The 11,403-nt window shown below is 57.1% G+C and overlaps 2 protein-coding genes across 2 annotated transcripts in view; one reads left to right on the top strand and one right to left on the bottom strand.

Moving 5' to 3' along the window:
- The window catches only part of PSMD8 (proteasome 26S subunit, non-ATPase 8), a 210,717-nt gene that overhangs the window by 41,520 nt on the left and 157,794 nt on the right, over positions 1-11,403 (bottom strand). The window lies entirely within an intron of this gene.
- Positions 1-11,403, top strand: part of CATSPERG (catsper channel auxiliary subunit gamma) — a 43,996-nt gene that overhangs the window by 31,471 nt on the left and 1,122 nt on the right. The window contains 9 exon segments of the mRNA XM_075070721.1: positions 1,980-2,063; positions 3,166-3,222; positions 3,894-4,050; positions 5,158-5,221; positions 6,085-6,183; positions 6,854-6,955; positions 7,606-7,698; positions 8,628-8,727; positions 9,363-9,489. Coding sequence (XP_074926822.1) covers positions 1,980-2,063; positions 3,166-3,222; positions 3,894-4,050; positions 5,158-5,221; positions 6,085-6,183; positions 6,854-6,955; positions 7,606-7,698; positions 8,628-8,727; positions 9,363-9,489 — 883 coding nt within the window.

Raw genomic sequence — 11,403 nt, 5'->3', positions numbered from 1 at the left:
GGGGCCCAGGCCATCAGTTGCTAGGAGACAGAGTGCCAGACATTTAGGTGCACTGGCCCCTTCCTCTGTAGCAATCACACACCCTTATCGCACCACCTAGATACTTAAGAACTGCATAGGGGACACTGAGGCACCAACACAGTGTTCAGAGCAAACATTAAGAACATTCCCAGTTCGTCACAGGGGTTAACAAGGCATCTAGGAGAGTTTTTCCTTGTTGTGCGGGAATAGGGGGCTGGGAGTGACACATCAGATCACAGGCCAGATAGCAGCGGATCAGTCTGCAGATGGAATTACTTCCGAGCTGATTCATGTTCTCAAAACTGTTTTGGCTAGGGTGGTATCCAGTGGAGCTGTATCGATTTATACCAGCTGGGCACCTGGCCCAGTAGCACCAGATAAAGACAGTGCTGTATGTCAGTGCAAGATACATTGGGCCAGATGCTGTGTATCAGCCACTGAGAGCCACCTCAGAAGAGGGGCCTGAGAGCAAAGGCTGTGGGCACGAGAGGGTGGCCAGCATAATCTAGAGCTGCCTCAGAGCGCCAGCCGGTGGTAGGATTGGGGCAAGCGGAAAGACAGAGGAGAGGACTTCCCCGCACACCCTGCACTGTGCACCGCAGGGCCCAGCCTGTGCCTGGAAGGAGAAGCTTCTGACAAATCTATGAGAGGAGGCCATTCAAAGTCCCTCCGTAACGAGCTCGTTAAATTAGGCCGAGTGACTGAGATTGCCTCACCACCTCGGCCAAGATTGGATAGAACCCACACTGAGACAAGTCCCTCCCTGAAGATTCTGGTTTGATCCAACGTCGGAGGAAGTCCATGAGACAGCCTCACCTCCGGGATGGGAGGTGGATAGACAATGGGATTCTTGGGGAAGTACAGAAACAGAGCCCAGCCTCAAGACAAGCCCGGTATAGGAGCAATTCGCCCTCAGATCATCTGTGTGAGATCTGGCTATATAACATAGGTTTACACTGGCTCACCGGCTCTCCACGCGAAGAGGTCTGATTCTGATCAGACACCAGATTGATCCTGATGTCACTGGAATTGCTCCTGATTTAAGCTGCCCTCAGATCCCCTGCTCCTGTAATGGCCACAGGGCTCCATTAGTGCTCTGCCAATGCTGTCAATCCAGAGTAAATCCACTGACTTCCATGGATGATACTGGTGTACGTGGTGTAAGAACCTAGCTCTCGATACTTAGACATAGAGAAACGATATTGGTGTCCCTTCTGCCCTGAGCGGTTAGCCAAAACCCGGGGGCTTGTGGCTTGTTTCCAGCAGAAGGTGAAAATGACGGTGGTGCAATCCTGTTTATTTACAAACGTCTACCAAGGTTCCTGGTGCCAGCCCAGTGCTCTGTCCACTAGGCCATGCTGCCTTCTAGGATCCAGCTAGGCCGGCTGCCATCATGGCTCCACAGGCTCTGTGCTATGCCCCAGCTTTTAACAGTCCCTTAGAGGACTCCCGTTAGGGGGCCAGATGCCCAAAGGGTCCCATTCTGCCTTCAGTAGAGGCCATATGGCATTTTGGGCTCCAGCACTCCTGCCTCACCACAGGAGCTCTGCTGGCAAGTCCAACTGAGGCTGACTCCTGGTCAGAGACTCATGTACTCTGCAGGGACTTGTGCACCTCGGCCGGTGCTCACAGTAATGGCAGGTGGCCTTTTCCAAGCAGAGCAGGGTTCATTAGCCACCCGGAACCTAGCACTGTTCAGTCTTTGGGTTACAAAGAAGCAAAGGTTGAGCTATAGTCCATCCTGGCCAAGCCACAGCTCCCCTGAGCCATCCTCTCAGTTGCTGTCCCTTTGTCTGTCAATCCCAGACTCACCCGCCTCTCCTATTCCAGCCCCCTGTCGCCTCCTGGGCCATTGTCCTCCTGCAGGTCCCTGCTGAGTTCACATGTTCCACCTGCCTGACATCCCGGTTCCTAGGTCCTTGGGGTTCCAGTTGTCTCTTCTCTATTGCTCTGGGTAGGGTTCAGCCCGTCCTTTAACAACCCCGGGTCCCACCCCAGACAGGCATGTGACACAAACACCTCCATGTCTCCAGCTCTGTCAGGTAAGTCCTTGCCATGCACATTGCTGAGAACAGTATTACAGAAGAGTCCCGCTTCATCACAGCCTGTGTCTGGCAGCGGCCAACAGCAGAGGAAGCTGTAGGAAACCAGCACTAGCAGGCACAGGATAATCCAGGGGTCGGCAGCCTTTCAGAAGTGCTGTGCCAAGTCTTCATTTATTCACTGATTTAAGGTTTTGCGTGCCAGTGATACATTTTAATGTTTTTAGGAGGTCTCTTTCTATAAGTCTGTAATATAGAACTAAACTATTGTTGTATATAAAGTAAACATGGTTTTTAAATCATTTAAGAAGCTTCATTTAAAATTAAATTAAAATGCAGAGCCCCCCGGACTGGTGGCCAGGACCCAGGCAGTGTGAGTGCCACTGAAAATCAGCTCGCGTGCTGCCTTCAGCATGTGTGCCATAGGTTGCCTACCCCTGGGATAATCTGTCCCTCACATTAGGTCTCATGCTAACCCCTCGTCACTGGCAATTGGATTAAAAGGTTTACTAGCCCTTCTTCCAGATCTCTGTTAGCATGAGCGATGATAATTCTGCGTGACCTTGTTATCCATATGTACGGCCAGTCTGACATAGCTCTTCTCCTCAATGACATCCTGTGGCAAGGAGTTCCACAGTCTGATTACAGTCCAGTGAAAGCCTCAGCTGCTTTCCTGCATTGAGATCTGCTCAGTTCAGGAGGGCTGGGGCTATTGGGCTGCTTCTGTGGTTCTCTGTACCTGCACAGCTTCAGGCCCAGCGCAGGTCAGGGCAAGGATCCCGACGGTTCCCACCACGTGTCGCCATGTGTTACCTAGACCTTTCCTCAAAAGTATCAAGTAGTAGTGGACATGGCTGGGAGTGGGCTGGCTTCGTGGGCTGATCTGCCAGGGCAGCAGCTGGGATATAAGGCGAGATGGGCCGGTGATGTGATCAAACACAGCAGGAGGCAGGATCCCAGACTCCATGGGCCAATGGACAAGGAGGTGAGATACAGGACTGGATAGCCCAGTGAGCTTTGACTCCTCTTGTCAGTGACAGAACAATGGACTTTTCATTTGTTTGGTCCTAACAGAAATTCATTTTCGATTTAAACATTCCAGGTTATAAATTCGGCAACAAATTGTTACCACTACACAGCGTCCGGCCCAAAGCTCCAGGTAACTATTGGGTCTGAACCCCTGGGAAAGGAAAATTAATGAGACTCTATTAACATTTTGTTTGGGATAATGGAGCAATGATATCATCTAATCTGTCTATCCCCATACACCCCTTCTATCTATCTGTCTATCCATATATCCCCGTACACCCCCTCTATCTATCTATCCATCTCTGTACACCCCCTCTATCTATCATCTATCTATCCACACACACACCCTCTATCTATCCATCTATCTATCCATCCCCGTACACCGCCACCCTCTATCTATCCCTATACACCTCCTCTATTTATCTATCCCCATACATCCCCTCTATCTAATCTAATGTAATCTAAGATGCTCCAGCATTTAGTTAACACAGAGTTAGGGTTGCCTAGTGCTGTCTCACGCTCTTTCCAAATGTGGAGAGTAGCTAACCCCCCACCCCCTCCCGTGGTTCCCTTAACTCTGCCCCATTGGAGCAGGCAGTAGCCACTGGAAATGGGTCAGTATGCTTGGGGGGAAGCGGTACCTTAATAAGCCAACACAAACATTGGACGTGTTGCAGTCCACGGATTGGAACTCCAGAGTTTGGCTATACGCATTAACCCCCCACGACCATCCCTGGGGCACCTTACAAATGACAGAGTGAACGGGTGTGTCTTTTTCTCGCCCCCTCCCCTCACCTGCAGGGCTATGCCATGGTGCCAATCTTCATTGGCTGCCCCCCGGGCAAGAGGCTGGCCTTCGACATCACCAGAACCCTGAAGTACACCACCAAACAGAACAAGCGGTACTTCGACTGCATCCACAAGAACCCAGAGCTGCCATGTTTCTTCTTTAACGATGGTAAGGAGAGGCAGATGAAGGTGTCCATATAGGGCCCAGATCCTGGCTGAGGCCCAGAGACAGATCGAACAGGACCCTGCTGGTAAAACCCCACTTCGCTTGTCTGGCGTGGACTCTCGCTTGACCCTTTGGCAGCAGCAGCGGCTGCTGGCTGTCACTGCTGGAGTCTGGGAGATTCGGGAGTAGACGGGGGGCAGGAGGGGATCCCTGCTAGATCCTGGCTTGATTCTGATCTGAGCCTTGATTCTTGGTTGTGATCCAAGACCCAACTGTGGATGTCCTGAGCTGCCCGGAAATCGGCCTCGGTTTGGCTATTCCAATGTCTTAGAGTCATGGGGCTGGACTCGGATGCGACCTGCTGATCTCTGTGTTCTCAGAGCAGGGCCGGCTTTAGGCCTGTTCCACCAACTCCCCCGAATCAGGCCCCGTGCCTAAGAGGGCCCCGCGCCTAGTGAGAATCCCTTCCCTGGCTAGAGGCGCCTTTTTAATTTTTACTCACCTGGCGGCGCTTCTGGTCTTTGGCAGCGGGTCCTTCGCTTGCTCTGGGTCTTCGGCGGCACTTCGGCAGCAGGTCCTTCAGTGCCGCCGAAGATCTGGAGCGAATGAAGGACCCACCGCCGAAGTGCTGCCGAAGACTCGGAGCACCGCCCGGTGAGTACAAGCCCCACGTGTTTTTTTACATGTGTTTTTTTTTAAGTCATCCCTGCTGGGGCACCATCGAAGCTGTTCGAATTGGGCCCTGCACTTCCTAAAGCTGGCCCTGTCTCAGAGCCCTCCATGGAGCAAGGCCACTGCAGCTTCCCCTTAGCCCAGTGATTCTCTTCTCCAAACTGGCTAGGATCCAGCTGGGATCTGCCCCACTTCCCACCTAGCTGAGTTCCCCCCTTCCATTCCTATCCAGCTGGGATCTAGCGAGAACAGCCCCCCTTCCCGCAGCCAGGATGTCGCTGGGATCCCCTTCCACTCAGCCATATGGGTTGGGCTGGATGTCTCGCCCGTTTGATGCTGGTTTCTGACCCCAGGCAGCGACCCCTGGGGGTGTCATGCTCTCTGGGGCGAGGTGCAGGGTTAAAATTATCAGCTTTGAAGTTCTTCTCTTTCCCGTAGTATTTTACCCCTTCTTCTTGATCCAAGACATGGTGACGGGAGACTCAGGACCTTTCATGGGCAGGTGAGTGTTGGGCAGAGCCACCCCGTTGGCTTTAGGAAAACTCACCCAGGGCTGGGAGCCCAGGTGGATGAGGTCGTGTCTTTTATGGCTAGTGGAAGAGATGAGCTTTTGGGCTTGCACAGAGCTCTGCTTCAGGCCCCTTCAGGAGCTCTGGGTAAGCGCCAAAACTCGCCTCTCCCACCAGCAGAAGTTGGGCCAGTAAAAGATGCTGAGCCACTAGAGGACGACAGAGACCCAGCAGGCGTTACACCAGCGGTCGGCAACCTCTGGCACGCGGCTCGCCAGGGTAAGCACCCTAGCGGGCCGGGCCAGTTTGTTTTCCTGCTGCCTCTGCAGGTTGGGCCGATCGCGGCTCCCACTGGCCGTGGTTCGCAGGTTGGGCCGATCGCAGCTCCCACTGGCCGCGGTTTGCTGGTTGGGCCGATCGCGGCTCCCACTGGCCGCGGTTTGCTGCTCCAGGCCAATGGGGACTGCGGGAAGCCACAGCCAGCACATCCTTCATCCCACGCCGCTTCCTGCCGCCCCTATTGGCCTGGAGCGGCGAACCACGGCCCGTGGGAGCCGCCATCGGCCGAACCTGCAGACGCGGCAGGTAAACAAACTGGCCCAGCCCACCAGGGTGCTTACCCTGGTGAGCCGCGTGCCAGAGGGTGCCAACCCCTGCGTTACACTGAAGCTACTGGCCTTGCCCTTTGGGGTTGTAGCAACAGCCGTGAAGGCCTGGGGTGAGCGGGGTGAGGAAGGTTCACCCCAGCTGTTTGAGCCACGTGGCTAGGAGGACCTGACTCCTTAGCGAGGGAGTTTCTAACTGCTGAGCTCACTGGGCTGGTTTTCACAGCAGCGTGTTCTTTGTTCCGCTGTAGCTACACGTTGAGGATCATTGGCGGAGGGCCGTACTTGGAGAGCAGGATCCGCCTCTACAGCCCGAGCGAAATCCTTGACTATAACACGGCAAACGGCAGGTAGGACACAGCTACCCCCAACGGAGGTCTATAACCCCATGGCTGGTGTGGGGAAAGTGACTAGGGAAGTGTTCTTTACCCCTTCACAGAGAGGGGTCACCCGATGGGATTAACAGGCAGCAGGTTTATAACAAACAGAAGGAGGGACTTCTTCACTTCATGCACAGTCAACCTGTGGAGCTTGTTGCCAGGCGCTGCACGGATCTTGATCGACATCGGGCCCCTGCTGCCCCTTGCAGATGTTACTTCTCACACTTTGCTTCTTCTACCTTTCCAGGAGCTGGGGCTGCTGCAGCTGGCCTGGCTGGGTTGCCCTCGACTCCTCCTTGGGTGGGGGATCGAACCGCGGAAGATCCAGGCTTAGGAGAATATAGCTGTTTAACCCAGGGCCTCCTAGCAGGGCAAGGCTGACAAGGATATGGGTATTAGCCAGAATCCCCGCTCTCACAGCTGGGGTTTTCCCCTTCCATCTAGCCAGGGTGGGTTTCAGCAAATCTCCTGACTGGAGAAGAGAGTTTCACATCACTCATGTTCTAAATTTTTTCAAGTGGAAATGACTTTTTGTGGAGAATTGTTTAGTAAATTTAGGCCCCCAAAAAGGTTTCTTAAAAAAGGTTGAAATGGCCTTAAAATAGATGGATCTGTGACTCTGGACACTTTCTCTCCCCAGCACACCGCTGAGTCTGATCTGGATGAGGGCTAATCACACAAAACCTGCCCTTACCGATCCTGAAGGCTTCAATGTCTTCTCCGGAACTGACTGTGGGATCAAGTAAGGAAATATCGGAGCTTTCCAGCCCCTTCCCTGCCATTCTCCACCAGGACCTTTCTCATCCACTCTGAGTGTGGTTTATTCCCTGAACATTATCGTTGTTCATCTGAAAGATGCCATCGGGTAGAGCTTTGATCACAGACCGCATTAAAGCCAGCGTCTGTGCAAAGCACTCTCCTCCGGACTCAGTGGCAGGAGCAATGAAGCCCCTTTATGCAGTAGAGATAGCTACAAAGAAAGAGGGAGTGCCCAAGGCAGAGCTCAGCTGTGCGGGATGACAGGTTTGCCTGGTTGCCAGCCTAGGGCTAGGACAGCGAGCCTGGGGAAGCAGCTGTGAGTGTGACCCTGGGAGGGAGCAGAGAGACAGGGTTTCTTGGGCACAGAACCCACCGGAGGGACAGACTCGGGAATTTCAGAACAGGAAACTGCCTGCGGCTGTTTGAGACAGGACTTTGTGGGGGTCCTTTGCCAATAAACCAAGAATAGACGTGATTCGTATCACTCAGAGCTCATCCTAACCGAAAAAGCCCTGCGAAGCCCCAAATATTGGTTACCTGCTTGGGCCGAAGGGGCGCTGTTACGGTTCTGAAGGCTTCCTGGCAGGCGGGCCACCCTGGGCCCACACTCATGGCATCTTTCCCCTCCTGTAGGTGGGTCTGTGAGCAGAACTCGCCCTGTTACGATGTGGTTCCCTTAGACCTGACAGCTCCAGATTACTTCTTTTTGGTGGAGGTGTCTAACAGGTAAGCCCCACGTGGCCCTTTAAAGCCCAGGGCATTTGACGGTGGTGTATGCTGGGTTGCCGACCCTGGCATCTGTCGACAGTAGCCCCTGACTCTTCTGCCGATCCCATAGTGTCTCGTCCAAGGTCACCCAGCTCTCCTAAGTCCTAGTCCAGAGCTTGATCCACTAGGCCACACTGTCCATCCCATGCTCCATCTCCTGGACCAGCACCTCATCTGGAACAAGTCGGGCTGCTCCAACTCATGCTTCCTAGGGGATGTTGTGGGCTGGCTTCTCTGGCAACGATACAGGCCCTTGGAGTGGGTGGAAGTGGCCCCTGAAGATCACCCTTGCGCAAAGGGCCTCCTCTGCTGGCTTTGCCTTCAGCCTGTCCCAGTGGGTGTGTCGGGGTAGGCATGGCCAGACCACCCTCAGCTGCAGCTGTTCTCTGCTCCTCGGGGTCTTGGGATGTGGACAATAAACTAGAGCAACCTTGAGGCTGCTCTAACTTAAACTGGAGGGCAGGCCCCTGCACAGCCCTGTAATACAGAGAGCACAACAGGGGCTTAAACCCACCTTTGCCCCCTGTCCCAAGTCCAGGAATGGAGTAACCAAGAGTCTAGCATTAAATGTCCCCCCGCTGATCTCCCCCAGCATCATATCCAAAGCCTGGCTCTGACCCCCTCCAGGAATCTGTCTCTCCATGTCCTGGCCATCCTTGGCTTGTTAAGAGCTCTTGCAAACCCTTTTTTGCTGTGGAGACAGTGCAAGGGACCGTGGGATGCCTGCCCTCACTGTCCCACGCAGAATAGGAAGTGGCAGGCGGAGGCCGGCTTTGGGATGCCAGGCCGCTTGTCCCGGGGGCGGCCACGCTCGCCCGAGATGGCTGCGTGGCTTGAATGATGGTGACGGATGCCCACGTTCTGAGCCCCCAGGTCCATCCCTGCAGGGCAGTGGACAAGAGCACCTACTGCGACTAAGACCTGGAATTTGTGATCCACATTCATGGCTTGCGGCTCAGCCCCGCCCGGGCAATGGCCTTCATGAAGGTACACAGGGGACGGGACATGGAAAGTGATCTGGGGCCCTGACCCTGCTCACACCAGCCAGCAGGATTGCCACACCCTCTCCAAGGACTGGGGTAGGGAGGCCAACCGGCAGGCGGGGACCACGCTGGCCCCCGTGTTGGGGCACAAAGCTTTACCTGGCAATGGCTAGGTGCTGTGGCCTGTATGCACTAGTCACAGCAGAGGGGCAGTGGAATGACAGCCAAAGCACAAGGTGGGAGAAACCTGGCTGCCGGGCCACACTGGGAACAGAACCCAGGAGTCCTGACACCCAGCACCCCGCTCTACCCACTAGGCCCCACGCCTTTCCCAGAGCTGGAATAGAACACAGGAGTCCCAACGCCCAGCACTCCTGCCCATGTGCCCTGCTGCTCTAACCACTAGACAGTACTCTCCTCCCAGAGCTGGGATAGAACCCAGGAGTCCTGCCTCCACCTGCTAAACCAGACTCCGCCTCCTCCCAATCCCAGAGCTATCCAGGTGCCAGCCGGACGAGTCTCCCCAGGCGCCCCACAGCAGCAGTTCCGAGACCAGCCCTACCCTTTTCTCAAAGGAACAGGAGTCCTCCATAGCCACAGACGGGGTAACGGTACGTCTCCCCTGCTTTTCCCCGGCAGATTTCCATGGCCGTTCTCACCGGCATTGTCTTCTTGTATGTTCTCCACCAAGTCCTGGGGCCCGTGATCTGGGCCGGCTTCACCCGACTCATCCAAAGGTTTGAAGAGGCCCTAGATGTTCGCACAGGTGAGCTACGGCTCCCCATCCGCCGGTGCCAACCGAGCTGCCCCCCGGCCATGGTTAGACTGTTGAGTGGGGAAATCCTGACAATCCCAGGGTGTTAAAAACACCCCCAGCCACCCACCCACCCTTGCTTCTAACCCACTGTGAGGGGTCAGCCACCCCCTCTTTTAAACCACCCCCAGCCAGCTCCCAGCCCGGTCCTAACCCGCCCCCAGCCACAGCCCGGTCCTAACCCGCCCCCAGCCAGCTCCCAGCCCGGTCCTAACCCGCCCCCAGCCAGCTCCCAGCCCGGTCCTAACCCGCCCCCAGCTTCCCAGCCCGGTCCTAACCCGCCCCGGCCAGGCTCCCAGCCCAGTTTTCTACCTGCCCCAGCCCAGTTTCTAATACCGCCCCCAGCCTAGACTTCCCAGCTCCATGTTCCATAACCCGCCCCTCCAGCAGCTCCAGCCCACACGGTCCTCAAACCCGCCCCCAGCCAGCCACAGCCCGTCCACCCGCCCAGGCACGACCCCCAGCCCCCCGGTTCCTAACCCCCCTCTAGGCCAGCTCCCTCTCGCCCAAGTTCTAACCCGCCCTCATCAGCCAAGCTCCCCAGCCCCTCGTCGGTTCCGTACCCGCCCCCACGTCAAACTTGCCCAGCCCGTCCTACCCGCCCCCAGCCAGCTCTGCGCAGCCCAAATCACCCCCCCCAGCAGCTATCCAGGCCCGTCCTAACCCGCCCCAGCCAGCTCCAGCCCGTCCTACAATCCCGCCTCAAGCCCACTGCGGTCCCAGCCTTATAGTCCTAACCTGCCCCAGCCAGCTTCCTAACCGCAACAAACGCCTCGTAAACTCACGCGCCCCCACCGGATCCTAACCTGCCCCAGCCAGCTCCCAGCCCGGTCCTAACCCGCCCCCATCCCGGTCCTAACCCGCCCTCCAGCCAGCTCCCAGGCCCGTCCTAACTCTCCGCCCCCAGCCCGGTCCCAGCCGGTCCTAACCTGCCCCCAGCCAGCTCTTAACCCGTCCACCAGCCCGTCCTAACCCCCCCAGCCAGCTCCCAGCCCGGTTCCTAACCTGCCCCCCAGCCCAGTTCCTAACCCGGCCTAAGCCCGCCCCCAGCCAGCTCCCAGCCCAGTTACTAACCGCCCCCAGCCCTGTTCTATCCGGACCCCCAGCCACACCGATACGAACCCGCCCCCCAGCAGCGCCCTAGTCTCCAGGTCCATGCGAACCCGCCCCCAGCCACTCCCAGCCCGGTCCAACCCGCCCCCAGCCACAGCCCCCAGCCCGGTCCTAACCCGCCCCAGCCAGTCCAGCCCGGTCCTAACCCGCCCCAGCAGCCCCAGCCCGTCTAACCCGCCCCCAGCCAGCTCCCAGCCCAGTTCTACCCGCCCCAGCCGTTCTAACCCGCCCCCAGCCAGCTCCAGCCCGGCACCCGCCCCCAGCCACCCCAGCCCGTCCTAACCCGCCCCCACCAGCCCCCAGCCCGTTCCTAACCCGCCCCAGCAGCCCCCAGCCCGGTTCTAACCCGCCCCCAGCCAGCTCCCAGCCCCGGGTCCCTAACCTGCCCCCAGGCCAGCTCCAGCCCGGGTTTCCTAACCCGCCCCCAGACCGACCACAGCCGGTCCTAACCCGCCCCCAGCCCGGTCCTAACGCCCCAGCCAGCTCCCGAGCCCGACAGTCCTACTGCCCCCAGACCCTCAGGCCGGTTCTAGCCCGTCTCTTAACACAGCTCTAACCCAGCCCTTTCTAACGCCACTCCCAGCCCGGTACTGCCTGGTCCTAACCCACCCCCGCCAGCCAGGCCGGCTGGTTCCTAACCCCCCCAGCCCGCCACGGCCTGGTTCTAACCCGCCCCAGGCCCGGTCATGACCCGGGGCCCCCAGCCCCAAGTTTTTTTTTTTCCCAAGGGCACCGTCCTAAACCCGCCCCAGC

Source organism: Chelonoidis abingdonii, chromosome 11, assembly GCF_003597395.2.
Source record: "Chelonoidis abingdonii isolate Lonesome George chromosome 11, CheloAbing_2.0, whole genome shotgun sequence".
NCBI lineage: Eukaryota > Metazoa > Chordata > Testudines > Testudinidae > Chelonoidis > Chelonoidis abingdonii.
This window is presented reverse-complemented; position numbering and strand designations above follow the sequence as displayed.